The 14,422-nt window shown below is 48.8% G+C and overlaps 1 protein-coding gene across 1 annotated transcript in view; it reads right to left on the bottom strand.

Annotated features, from left to right (window-relative positions):
* Nucleotides 1-14,422, bottom strand: part of SDK1 (sidekick cell adhesion molecule 1) — a gene marked incomplete at both ends in the record, with an annotated part of 814,918 nt that overhangs the window by 195,745 nt on the left and 604,751 nt on the right. Inside the window, 2 exons of the mRNA XM_082671251.1 lie at nucleotides 10,301-10,477; nucleotides 13,127-13,229. Coding sequence (XP_082527377.1) covers nucleotides 10,301-10,477; nucleotides 13,127-13,229 — 280 coding nt within the window. The remainder of the gene's footprint in view (nucleotides 1-10,300; nucleotides 10,478-13,126; nucleotides 13,230-14,422) is intronic.

Raw genomic sequence — 14,422 nt, 5'->3', positions numbered from 1 at the left:
CTGCCCATTTTTGGATTGGGTTGTTTGTTTTTTCGATATTGAGCTGCATGAGCTGCTTGTATATTTTGGAGATTAATCCTTTGTCACTTGCTTCGTTTGCAAATATTTTCTCCCATTCAGAGGGTTGTCCTTTCGTCTTGTTTATGGTTTCCTTTGCTGTGCGAAAGATTTTAACTTTCATTAGGTCCCATTTGTTTATTTTTGTTTTTATTTCCATTTCTCTAGGAGGTGGGTCAAAAAGGATCTTGCTGTGATTTATGTCACAGAGTCTTCTGCCTATGTTTTCCTCTAAGAGTTTTATAGTGTCTAGCCTTACATTTAGGTCTTTAATCCATTTTGAGATTTATTTTTGAGTATCATGTTAGGGAGTGTTCTAATTTCATTCTTTTACATGTAGCTGTCCAGTTTTCCCAGCACCACTTATTGAAGAGGGTGTCTTTTCCCAATTGTATATTCCTGCCTCCTTTATCAAAGATAAGGTGACCATATGTGCGTGGGTTTATCTCTGGGCTTTCTATCCTGTTCCATTGATCTATATGTCTGTTTTTGTGCCAGTACCATACTGTCTTGATTACTGTAGCTTTGTAGTATAGTCTGAAGTCAGGGAGCCTGATTCCTCCAGCTCCATTTTTCGTTCTCAAGATTGCTTTGGCTATTCGGGGTCTTTTGTGTTTCCACACAAATTGTGAAATTGTTTGTTCTAGTTCTGTGTAAAATGCCATTGGTAGTTTGATAGGGATTGCATTGAATCTGTAGATTGCTTTGGGTAGTATAGTTATTTTCACAGTGTTGATTCTTTCAATCCAAGACACTGATATATCTCTCCACCTGTTTGTATCATCTTTAATTTCTTTCATCAGTGTCATAAAGTTTTCTGCATACAGGTCTTTTGTCTCCTTAGGTAGGTTTATTGCTAGGTATTTTATTCTTTTAGTTGCAATGGTAAATGGGAGTGTTTCCTTAATTCCTCTTTCAGATTTTTCATCATTAGTGCGTAGGAATGCAAGAGATTTCTGTGCATTAATTTTGTATCCTGCTACTTTACCAAATTCATTGATTAGACCTAGTAGTTTTCTGGTGGCATCTTTAGGATTCTCTATGTATAGTATCGTGTCAACTGCAGACAGTGACAGTTTTACCTCTTCTTTTCCGATTTGTATTCCTTTTATTTGTTTTTCTTCTCTGATTGCTGTGGCTAAAACTTTCAAAACTATGTTGAATGATAGTGGTGAGAGTGGGCAACCTTGTCTTGTTCCTGATCTTAGTGGAAATGGTTTCAGTTTTTCACAATTGAGAACGATGTTGGCTGTGGGTTTGTCATATATGGCCTTTATTATGTTGAAGTAAGTTCCCTCTATGCCTACTTTCCGCAGGGTTTTTATCGTAAAAGGGTGTTGAATTTTGTCGAAAGCTTTTTCTGCATCTATTGAGATGATCATGTGGTTTTTCTCCTTCAATCTGTTAATATGGTTTATCACATTGATTGATTTGCATATATTGAAGAATCCTTGCATTCCTGGGATAAACCCCACTTGATCGTGGTGTATGATCCTTTTAATGTGCTGTTGGATTGTTTGCTAGTATTTTGTTGAGGATTTTTGCATCTATGTTCAGCAGTGATATTGGCCTGTAGTTTTCTTTCTTTGTGACTCTTTGTCTGGTTTTGGTATCAGGGTGATGGTGGCCTCGTAGAAGAGTTTGGGAGGGTTCCTCCCTCTGCTATATTTTGGAAGAGTTTGAGAAGGATAGGTGTGAGCTCTTCTGTAATTGTTTGATAGCATTCGCCTGTGAAGCCGTCTGGTCCTGGGCTTTTGTTTGTTGGAAGATTTTTAATCACAGTTTCAATTTCAGCACTTGTGATTGGTCTGTTTATATTTTCTATTTCTTCCTGGTTCAGTCTCGGAAGGTTGTGCTTTTCTAAGAATTTGTCCATTTTTTTCAGGTTGTCCATTTTATTGGGATATAGTTGCTTGTAGTAATCTCTCCTTTGTATTTCTTCAGTGTCAGTTGTTACTTCTCCTTTTTCATTTCTAATTCTGTTGATTTGAGTCTTCTCCCTGTTTTTCTTGATGAACTGGCTAAAGGTTTATCAATTTTGTTTACCTTCTCAAAGAACCAGCTTTTAGTTTTATTGATCTTTGCTATCGTTTCCTTCATTTCTTTTTCATTTATTTCTGATCTGATCTTTATGATTTCTTTCCTTCTGCTAACTTTGGGTTTTGTTTTTTCTTTGGTTGTTCTTTCTCTAATGGCTTTAGGTGTAAGGTTAGGTTGTTTGAGATTTTTCTTGTTTCTTGAGGTAGGATTGTATTGCTATAAACTTCCCTCTTAGAATTGCTTTTGCTGCATCCCATAGGTTTTGGGCCATCGTGTTTTCATTGTCATTTGTTTCTAGGTATTTTTTGATTTCCTCTTTGATTTCTTCAGTGATCTCTTGGTTATTTAGTAGCATACTGTTTAGCCTCCATGTGTTTGTATTTCTTACAGTTTTTTTCCTGTAATTGATATCTAGTCTCATAGCGTTGTGGTTGGAAAAGATACTTGATACAATTTCAGTTTTCTTAAATTTACCAAGGCTTGATTTGTGACCCAAGATACGAAGTATCCTGGAGAATGTTCCATGAGCTCTTGAGAAGAAAGTGTATTCTGTTGTTTTTGGATGGAATGTCCTATAAATATCAATTAAGTCCATCTTGTTTAATGTATCATTTAAAGCTTGTGTTTCCTTATTTATTTTCATTTTGGTTGATCTGCCCATTGGTGAAAGTAGGGTGTTAAAGTCCCCTACTATGATTGTGTTATTGTCGATTTCCCCTTTTATGGCTGTTAGCATTTGCCTTATATATTGAGGTGCTCCTATGTTGGTACATAAATATTTTTTTTATTTTTTATTTTTTCGGGGTACGCGGGCCTCTCACTGCTGTGGCCTCTCCCATTGCGGAGCACAGGCTCCAGACGCGCAGGCTCAGCGGCCATGGCTCACGGGCCCAGCCGCTCCGCGGCATGTGGGATCTTCCCGGACTGGGGCACGAACCCATGTCCCCTGCATCGGCAGGTGGACTCTCCACCTCTGTGCCAGCAGGGAGCCCGGTACATAAATATTTACAATTGTTATATCTTCTTCTTGATCGCTTGATTATTATGCAGTGTCCTTCTTTGTCTCTTGTAATAGTCTTTATTTTAAAGTCTATTTTGCACTGATATGAGAATTGCTACTCCAGCTTTCTTTTGATTTCCATTTGCATGGAATATCTTTTTCCATCCCCTCACTTTCAGTCTGTATGTGTCCCTACGTCTGAAGTGGGTCTCTTGTACACAGCATATATGTGGGTCTTGTGTTTGTATCCATTCAGCCAGACTGCAACTTTAAATCATAAATCAGTACAATGAAGATTAAACTTGAGCTTGAAATGTTGTCTTGTTTTCTCTTTGTGAATTAAGCTTTAAATCAGAAAAGGAACTTTTCTTTCTTTTTTTTTAGTGGCTTTTAAAAAAATCAGTTTACTGTATGTATTTTTTAAAATATTTATTTATTTATTATTTATTTATTTATTGGCTGTGTTGGGTCTTCGTTGCTGTGTGCAGGCTTCCTCTAGTTGCGGCGAGCGGGGGCTACTCTTCGTTGTGTGTGCCAGCTTCTCATTGCGGTGGCTTCTCTTGTTGCGGAGCATGGGCTTCTAGGCACAGGCTTCAGTAGCTGTAGCATGCAGGCTCAGTAGTTGTGGCACATGGGCTTAGCTGCTCTGTAGCATGTGGGATCATCCCGGACCAGGGCTCGAACCCGTGACCCTTGCATTGGCAGGTGGATTCTTAACCACTGCGCCACCAGGGAAGTCCTGAGCTGTTATTTCTATCTGACTTCTCCAATAATGGAACCTCCCTTGGATTTCCAACGAAGGCCAAGATGAAGAAAATGCCAGGATGAAAACGTCTTTTCTGCTTCTCCCCATTTCCTGCTGGAATTGGTTTGTTCTGAAACCAAACCAAACCGAAGTAGTTGAAACAGTCCCACCTGAAGACAAACTAAGAATAAACGTGGATAAATTTTCCAAATAAGACAAGTTTCTTCTTTGTCCCGGGATGGAAGTAAACCCTTGGAATTTCCTGAGTGACAGGGGTGTCTTTGCTATTCATGGTGGGCCCCTCAGGCCACATCTGAGTTTGTGCTAATTGGGGGGCCCCTGCATAGTTCCAGGAGGGGGGTATACACGCTGGAGAGACCAACCATGTATCAGAGGGCTGGGGCTCTGAGACAGTGACATCAGCCTGACCTTCTGATCCCCCAGGAAGTGGAGGGGTGGGCGCTGGAGACGGAGTTCAATCATGTGGCCAAGGATTCAGTCATGACCACGTAATAAAACCCCATAAGAACTGGACACCAAGCTCAGATGAGTGTCCTGGTCGGTGATCAGACACGTATGTGCCGGGAGGGTGGCGTGTCCTGAGGATACGAGTTTTATGCTTGGGACCCTCCCATTCCATGCCCTGTGCATCTCCTCATTTGTCTGGTCCTGACTTTTACTTTTTATGATAAAACTGAGATAGTAAATAAGCGTTTAGCTGAGCTCTGGGGGTCTCTCTAGGGAGCTACTGAGCTGACAGGGGAGTGAGTCTGTCAGGAGCACGGGGGCCTGTGAGCCCTGGAGCGAGCGGCTGGCGCTGGAGCGAGGACAGTCTTGCTGGGGACAGTGCCCTCCACCTGTGGGGTCTCTGCTAACTCCAGGCACTCAGTGTCAGAACTGCGCTCTAAGGACTTGCCCTGAAATGGAAGATTTTCTGACATGAGGAGGGTTAACTTAGCAGGCTGACTAGGGTGGTTGGGGTCCGGGCCGTTTTCTACATGCGGACACTGGCCGTGCTCAAAGAGGCCCCCTGATGGCCACCACGGTCTCACTTCTAAGTCAGGAGGAGAGGCGTGCAGGCGGCCTGAGGCCTTGGAAGCAGATGCAGAACCCACGGGCCTGAAAAGACCTCCGTGGCGTGGACGGGGCGCTGCGGGTCCTGAGTGGCACCTTACAGCGGCCACAGGAAGAGGCTCCAGGAAAACATGCCAGGGGCTCCGCCTCCGGGTTGGCAGCGAGTCACGAGTCTTTCCTCCCGCCGGGACTAGCGATCTTCTCTGCCCGTCCCTCCTTCCCGTCCGTGGTGACGCTCCAGGATCTCCACTCCATCCACTGTCCACCCTGCACACGGGCATCTCGTGAGTCACCGAGTCCTACCTGCTGGACCTTAGAAAGGCCCACGTGCCGGACCCTCTGCTCCGCCCACCCACCAGCCCTCCCAGAGCCGTCGCACTCAGGCCGCATGGAACCTTCTGCACTGTCGGGGTCACGCCACACCCCTGCACCCTCTGCAGCTCCCCCTCCATGCTCATGAGCTCCGTCCCCACACTGGGTGCGTGGAACCGCCCGGCCGCGACCAAGGCCATCACCAATGACTCGCAGCTCCCTGAGCCAGGCCGTTCCCACCTGTGCCGGAGAATCCAGCTCAGCCTCCAAAGCTCCGAGCTCAGTCTCTCCTCTGTGAAGACTTCCTGGGCCTCCCTCTTGCCCTCGACACACTCTGGAGCAGAACTGATCACGTCTACCCCTTGACGCCCTCTGCAGTTCGTAGCTCTTTCAGCTGAGGAAGCCCTTGGAGCAGCTCAGGCAAGTCCCTCTGTCCAGCCCCAGAGCTGGATGCTCACCAGGTGTGAGTCTGGGAAGAGTGGCTTCCGATGCCCCCCCTCCCAGCGCTGAAAAGCCTCCCAGGAGAATGCCACAGGGCGTCCAGAAGTAGGCACCCGAACAGCAACAACGGCAGCCCTGAGCTTGGTGTGGAGGGGTGAGAAAAGACTTAAAAAGACTGACGAGACTCCGGAACTTAAAAGGCAAGGTGGCCTTGAGGCATTTAGAACAGGAACCGAGATCTAAAGCCCAGTGGTGCCCAAGGACATCACTGTCCGTGATGCAGCTAGAAATAACGAGCCCTCGTCCACTGCTGCCCCAAAAGAGTCCACGGTCGCCCCTGGAGGGTGGCCCCCGCAAAGTGTCTTCTTTACAGACATCACAGGACTCAGAGTTGGAAGGCAATTTAGATTTTCCCCCTAGTTCCAGCCTCGCCCCTCCATGGAAACTCCCTCTAGCGCACCTCGCGTCCAATATGACCTGTTTCCTAATGCAAAGAGCTTTTTAATACGCATTGGAAACGTACACTATTTCTTTAAATGATGTTTCGGTTACCTGGAAAATCAAGCTTTGCGAGATACTCGACTAACCCATCAATAGCCGATAAATGAGGCTTTAATATATGCTGAATCCATCTCAGAGAAGCTCATCTAATAGCGGGAGACTGTGTCCTGCACCTTCTCCGCCAAGTCTGAAAGGAGATAAATGATCAGCCATGACTCACAGACAGTGATTTGCAGGCAGGGCGGCAGCTGAAAGGCTCTGAGAACAACAGGGACAACGGGGACGAGGCCAGTGCTGTCACTTAAGTGAGTTAAAGAGAAATCATCATCAGGAAGATGACGCCGCCATAACATCAGAAATTAACAACAAAGCCTGGGCCGCAGGGGACGGCGATGAGCGAGGTGTGCTTGAGAGGAACGGCTTGGGGAGAGGCTCGAGAGAAGGCGGTTGGGACAGTGGTGGCCATGGGGAGCTGCTCTGGTGGGAGAGGATTGGGTAAGCATTTCCTGCGCAAAAGCGCTGTCCCTCTAACGCACAAATGACACCTTGGTCAAACCCATCTCCTCTGGCTTCACTCTGAGGATGAAGGCGATGGGGGCCTGATAACTCTCGAGAGATGGTATTAAATCGTTCGCTCCCTATTATGGCTTTGTCGGAAGTGGTTTTATTGAAAGAAACCTCTCCCACTGCCTCGGGGTCCGAGTCTTCCAGTCACTCTGTAAGTCAGGTTTTTCTCTGTACTCCCGGCTCAGAAGAATTAGTCTCTGATCTCAGAAGGAATGATGCAATGCTAATTGGGTCTTCAAATGATTAACAATCAATCCAAAAAGCCTTCGCGCCTGGTCCCTCACAGCAAGAAGCTTTGGGGGTCCGGAGTCACCCCAGAACCAGTTCCTTCCTGTAAGGCCCTAGCAAACTAGCAGGAGAGACACAGCTAACACAACTGGTGACTGGCATTAACGATGACCGTGTGTTGTTAATTTACCAGACGCATAAGGAGACCCTCTGGGATTGCAGACGCCTCTCCTCTCGGGGAGAGGATGAGGCAGACGCCTCAGAAATTAGTACCTCCTCGGCAGTACCAAATCCCAAACCCATTTCAACCTGGTAAGTGGAGCAGGGCTTCCTCAGACACTGATGGGGCACCTGCTATGCCCCTGGCGCCGTTCCATGCACGGTGGGCTGGCTCCGCAGCAGACAGACACACCTAGTGTGTCAGAGGATAAAAGAGAGAAACTTCCTGGCCCCGGGTGACGGGGAGGGTGCCGCGGATGAAAAGAGGAACATTTTTTTTTATAAGATGGCGAGGAACGGTAAGAGCTGTGACTGACTGTCTGCCCTAAGCTAGGCTCCCGGCCAGGATTTACAAACAGCGGTCCACTCAAACCTCACGGCCACCCTTTAAGGTCAGTGGCAACGTGCCCAGTTTACAGGTGAGAAAACTGAGACTGAGGTGCGAGGTGACCTGCCCGAAGTCACACAGTCAGGGAGAACTGGGGAGGGGTCTCCAGGCCAGCCTCGCTCCAGAGAGCCGGTGACCCTGCGGGGACTGTGGCTTCTGCCCGCACGGTGCCCTCCCCCCCACCCCGCCCCCGGCTGGCACGGCACCAACTACCGAGCAAACCAACAGGAGAGCTGCCAGCAGGCGGCCTGCTTCTGAAAAGCCCACTTGTGACGCTCCTAATTTCTCCATTTAACAAAGTAGCTTTTAACTCAAGTGGGGAGGCTGGGGAAGCAGGCTTTCAGGTCCTTCGGAAGGACACTATTCAGCCACAAGTACCTCTCAGTCACTCCTGCAACGGGAGATTCTGTTGTCATCTGAGTGAGTCAGGAAAATGTTATGGGCTGGGTTTGTAAGTTCTCCGAGAAGCGCAGAAGACCCTACAATCCCGAGCTGTGATTGTCATTCTTGCTCTCGTCATCACTGATGTCTCAGAGTTAAGACCTTACTGGATGTAAAGATACACCACGCTCTTACCTACAACCTTCCCCATTCATTTTGATTTGGAAGAGTGGAGCGCTTATTACACCAACAATTCACAAGGAACCACCGTCTTCCAAATCAGCTCTGTAACCAGCTGTACCTAAATTGGTTTGAATCACGAATCCGCAAGTATTTCTATATATAGAGATGAGGTGTTTTACCATCACACAAAGCCTATTATTTTATAGATACAGCAACATTGGCTGAAAAATGTATTTTACTTAGAGGAAATCAAATAAGCAAATACGAGGGGAGCTGTGCAAATCAGGAGAACATAAACGTTGTGCAGAATAGGAAGAGTTCACTGCACTGGAAGCACACAATTTGGCTTCTGCTGACAGAGTCTTTATGAAATGCTAACACTTATTTATGTGGCACCAATGATGGATGATCTGAGAGTTCTCAAAGGTAGTTTAAAAATTGGGAATAGCACAGCGCATTATGTGAATTCACTGGTCATGGATGCCAACGTCATCAACAATTTTTAAAAAGATCCCCACGTGAGCTATGGGTGGAGGAGGAAAGCCCGCCGATCAGAGCTGAGCAAGGCTTGGCCGTCCAGCTCTCGCCGGTGGGGGGAGCCCAGGGCACATGAGCATCTAAGGGAAGGTGATCCGGGAGGATCGCCGGGGGCCTGCAACAAACACACATTCATTCAACCAACCAACGTGTATTTATTGAGCGCCTACGGTATGCCAAGCACTGCCAGGCACTCACAATGCAGAGCCGTGCCACCCTTCTACTTCAAGAGGGAAGAAGTCGCCCGCGTGATCGGTGCTGACGAGGGCGGAGCAGGTGCTGGGAAGCACGGGAGAGACAGCCTGCATCCCGGGGGCAGGAAGGGATCCTGCGCTGATTCCCAGAGGAGGGGCGCACCCTTCAGGGGAGGTGACAGAAGAGCCAGGCCAAGCCGTGGAGGCAGCAGAGGCTGAGGTGCCCTGGATGGGGGCCCGGGGGCCCAGGAGGGCAGGAAGAGCCCAGGGTCAGCGGGTCCAGTGGCGAGAGGCAGGGTGGGGAGACCCCCACTGGTCCTCTAGGGCTGAAAGGCAACTGGGTGATCTTTGATCACAACAGGTGACTAACCTCTGCGGAGCACAAGGTCATCCTGGGGAGGCCAGCCTGGAGGTAGAACGGCGCTTTCCCAGGTGCCGCAGATCCAACAGCCGGCCTTTCTGGACTAGCAGCTGCCCGTCATTAACGCGTCAAATCCCACGCGCAGGCTGGCGGAGAGCTGCTTGTTCAGGTCTGCGTGCAGCCAACATGGGGGCCCTGGGTGCAGCACTGAGCAAGCGTCTTTCCTTTTTAATTCCCTCGGCCAGGGCCTGGGGATTCAAAGGCAAATGAGACATGCCCCTGTACTCAGGGTTCACAGCCTATTTCAGGGAATGAATTTTGCCTATAGAAGCCTTCCTGGATCACAGTGGGCAGAGTCCCGTGAGAAAGACCTCTCAATCCTCTCACAGGCCCTTCCTGACGGCCAGCGTGCCCGTCGACCAGAGGGGCTGCTGCCGGCCAGCCCTGCCCCGCTTCTCTAGTTTCCGGTTTGACTTCTGTGCGTATGGGCTGGGGGAGCATCTCTGGGGGGCAACATTTTTAAAAAGCAGATAAATACATGTCGGAAAAACACACCGGGTCAGCAGGCTTTTCAGCTTCCTGCCCGTGCGGAGAGGGAGCTGTGGGAGGATGAGCTCGGAGCACGGAGGTGGACGCAACCAGGGCTCCCACGGCCCCCACCCCCAGGAAGGCCCAGGGAGAGGGAACGGGGCTCACGGAGAGGCCGCTGGCTTTCCTGGGACCTGGGCCAACCCGACACTGACCGGAAGCTTCTGACGGGCATCACTTGGAAAAGTGGACCTGCTGTCACTTACACACGGTGTGGTAAACAGTCTACAACGATATGGGCTCAATGCAGAGAATGTGATAAAAGGGATCAATGAGGAGGAAAACCAATAATTAAACCGTCTAAACCGAAGCTGAACATATTATCATTTTAAGGTTACCAAAACACCCCAACCCTGTAAGTGTACGTGCCTGAGGCCCAAGGCGGTGGCCTCTGACTGTTGGCTTGCGACCCATCACGCGTGTTACGTGATGGTCACATGGGGGAGGGTTGACACTGTGAACACGGAGCAGCCGCGATACTCACATCACCTCCAGGCGGGCTGTCCTGGAGTCGTTCCCGCCCTCAGAGATGACTCCACAGGTGTAGTCTCCAATGTCGCCCGACCACGTCTGGCTAATGAGGAGGGACCCGTCCTTCTCCACCACAATCCTGGAGCTGCCAGATGGGGTGATGATCACGTTGTCCTTCTTCCACACGTAGCTGTGGGTCAAGCAGAGAGTCCTGAGTTAGGACCCCCGTCGCTGATCCTTCCCTGTCTGTTAAAAAGCAAGCAGCTGGGGCTTCCCTGGTGGCGCAGTGGTTAAGAATCCGCCTGCAAATGCAGGAGACACGGGTTCGAGCCCTGGTCCGGGAAGATCCCACATGCCGCAGAGCAACTACTAAGCCCGAGCGCCACAACTACTGAGCCTGCGCTCTAGAGCCCGTGAGCCACAACTACTGAGCCCACGCGCCACAACTGAAGCCCGCGTGCATAGAGCCCGTGCTCCACAACAAGAGAAGCCACCACGATGAGAAGCCCGCGCACCGCAAGGAAGAGTAGCTCCCACTCGCTACAACTAGAGAAGCCTGTGCACAGCAACAAAGACCCAACACAGCCATAAATAAATAAATTTATTAAAAAAAAAAAAAGCAAGCAACTGATGACCTTGTGAGTACAGTAAAAACCGCCAAACTGTGCTCTTAAAAGGGTGATATTTAATACTATGTGAATTACATCTTAAAAAAAAAAGGAAAAGTGACCAGATGTCTTGTCACAATACAAAGACAGATGCTGAAGTTAAAACAGGACAAAAAGACAAGTGCAGACATTCGTCTGTCTTTGGGCTCAGGACGGGGAGCCTGAGGGCTCCTGACCACCCGTGTCACCACTGCAACTGTACCTCCCGCTCCTGCAGGAAGGTCTCTGGGGGACAAGAGTGTGGCCTGGGCAGGGGGCAAGGTCCCCAGGGTGTCCCCGTACACGTTTTCTTAAAATCCAACCATTCTGGGGACTTCCATGGTCGCAGAGTGGTTAAGAATCTGCCTTCCAATGCAGGGGACGTGAGTTCGATCCCTGATCAGGAAATTAGATCCCACATGCCGCAACTAAGAGTTCGCATGCCACAACTAATGAGCCTGCCAGCTGCAACTAAGGAGCACACGTGCTGCAACTAAGAGCCGGTGCAACCATAAATAAATAATATAATATAAATAAAAATGTTAAAAAAAATCCAACCATTCTGGCAGACTGTCCTTAAAACTGCATTTCTTTCTCTTTTAATTCCTTATGACATTTTAGCACATTTTTCTTTTCAAATGTAGACTCCACTAAGAGCCTGTCCAGCCCCTCACTAGTCATGGCTGGATGAAATTAAAGTGCTGGCTTTCCTTTCCAAAGTCCTGGATTGGATTTCCAGAATGCACCCCGTTCTTTAAAGGCTTAATGCACACAGAGCACAGACATTTACAAACTGCTCCTCTGCAATTACCCCCAGACAGAGCAGGACTGTCTCCACCAGAAGGAAGTGAATCAGCTGCTCACTTGGGGAGCAGCATTCGGCGGCCAGTGTCCCTTAGGGCCAGGTGCTCCTTGGGGCAAAGGAACCCAGGACAAGGGGTGCCCCAGAGGAAGCCGCCTACTTCCTTCTCAGGAGGGAAGCTCCGATTTTGTCTGTTTAATCACACTAAAGAAGTTACAAGAAAACCACAAAGGTCTGAGGGGGGTTTCTGGTGTGCCCTTAGGGTAGCAGAAAACTGGCTCATTTGTCCTTCGTTCGGTGACACTCCCAAGTCCTTTAGAAACGAATTCCTTCCTTCCTGGAACCCTAGATTTCTCCAGGTAATCTCTAACTTGTTGGCTTTCGTTTCTTCGTTTTGCATTCAACATTCTTGTAACGAAAGCAAACTTGGTTTCTGAGCTCTGGGGAAACTCCAGAGAGACAGGTAGAGATGTGGAAATTCACGATTTGTCAAACACCTGCCCAGGAAGAGTGAGGAAACAGCTTAGTCTCCGAATCCGGTGAGTAACGTATGTAAACGTCGACAGCCACCTCCCTCTGCTCAGTGTGAAATGTTCCAGAAGGAAGGAGGGCATCTTGATTCTATCATTTGGCTAACTGCATGCCTTTGGGGCTAAGGCCAGAGTGAAAATACTAGGATGACTGCATCTTTCTTTCTAGATTCATTTTCAAGGCTGGTTCTGAAAATTAAAAACTATTCTGAAAGTGGCAGCCCTTTGGGAAGAAGCTCGCCACCGACAGCCAGCTGTGTCTGCTGCCGCGTGTCTACCTGGGCTGTCACGTTCTTCATCACGACCGTCCCCGTCTGAGTCAAACAAAGACAGGTGTCACCACCCACTTCGTGGCCCTTCACGTCCTCTGGGTCCCCTGGTTCCCCGCAGTTTCCTCTAAGTGTGTTAGATAACCGCAGGTGCCTTTCTTCCATGCGGAACTCCCTCTCCCCATGACACAGTGGCGCCATCCTTGGAGTAGAGAAAACCCCTCGAGGCTAGCACAGCCCCAGCACAAACACTGCTGAAATCCCATTCGATCCCTCTGGATTTTTCTCTCATTAAGTATCGGCCTCTGACAAGTACGTTTTACAGATAGTGTATTAACCTTGGCAGAAAAATCATGAAAAGCTGTATTGAAGTCATGAAGTGGAACATAGCTCACTGTAAATAATACATAAGGCTGGAGTGGAAAATGGGGTTTGTGTGATTAATGATGGAGCCCAGAACTGTAAGATGCTCTAATCAGGGATCTGTGGCTGGAATCAAAGTTTCTGAAATTCTCCCTTCTCATCTCTACTTCAGTTCCCCAGCTCCCAGAATACTAATGAGCCCCAAACGTTGTAATTGACCGAGCTGACCGGAGAGAAGTGCGGGGGTCGTGGGTGGTCCCACAGTGCAGCGTGGCCGTGGTCCCCTTAATCACCACGCGGTCCTCCGGAGGGTTCACGATGGACGTTCGATCTGGAAAGACACAAGTCGCGACTCAGACAAGATTATGTGCCTAAGCGTTTCCTCCCTCGGGGGTGACGAATTGGTCATCTGACATCAAAACCTCCTAGTTTTCTCTTAGCTTGGCAAAACCAGTGCACATGGAAAGCACCCAGAAACGTTCAGAGAATTGAAACCAAGCCTGTCCGCCTCCCCCAGCCCGTCTCAGGTCACTCCCGGACCTCAGACACTCCGGAAGGAAACAAGAAGGAAGATCGTATGCAGACGGTTAGCGGGTTCTACAACCTGGATTCCTTCCCAAGATTGTCAACATTCTGGTAATTTCTACTGTCTACACAGCACGTCATGACTTTGCAAAGTGCTTTCATTTATGCTGTTTCGCTTGGTCCTCACAACAGTCTTGTGAGGGTTGTGATAATCCTTTTCCCAGTCATCAGGAAGGAAAACTGATACAAGTACAGGGTCTTGCCTGATGCCACGGGGCCAGTAAGCAGTGGGGCCTGGTGCCAGGTGCAGGCCTGCAAGATCGTCCGGACCTGTGGCCGCCCGACACTCCACAGCTGCCAGGGCCAAGGCCCTGGAGACGGCCCTGGGGTGTGTGTCCCCACGCTGCACACCTTCGGGAGGGCGCCGCTCGGGCACCAGGAAAGGAGACAGAACTTGGAGCCATGAGACTGGGTTCAGAGCCCAGCCCGACGGCTTACCAGGGGGGCATCCAGAGAAACGCTCTGAGCTTATTAGTTTTCTTGTCTATGAAAGGGGGTGCTGCTACACTCACGCTGGGACAGAACAGAGTAGGGGACGCCTGGGAAGACCCCTGCAGCCCACACAGCACTGCACCAACCAGTCTAGTGCTGTTATAATTTTGAATCTCAGCAGATCCACAAAATTTTCCGGTGAGGGACCTACAGAGATGCAGACATCAGTTTTCCACAAGCTTTTAAATTTATGGTTAATTTTTGGGAACACTGGATGAACCAGATGTGGTTGATAGAATAGACCACCAAATGGAACAAAAGCTCTTTTTCAGTGCTTAACAATATTGGAGGATTTGGATTCATTCCTTTTAAACTTGTGATATTTTTAGAACACCTAATAAATGAGAAAGGGTCATTTATCGAAGCGGACCAACTATATCATAGGAAACGCTAAGCAGACATGAAACAAAGCACAATTTAGGTTTTCCTCAAGGATGGCATTTTAAC

The sequence above is a fragment of the Grampus griseus genome (assembly GCF_964374135.1).
Source record: "Grampus griseus genome assembly, chromosome: 14".
In the NCBI taxonomy this organism is placed as follows: Eukaryota; Metazoa; Chordata; class Mammalia; order Artiodactyla; family Delphinidae; genus Grampus; species Grampus griseus.
This window is presented reverse-complemented; position numbering and strand designations above follow the sequence as displayed.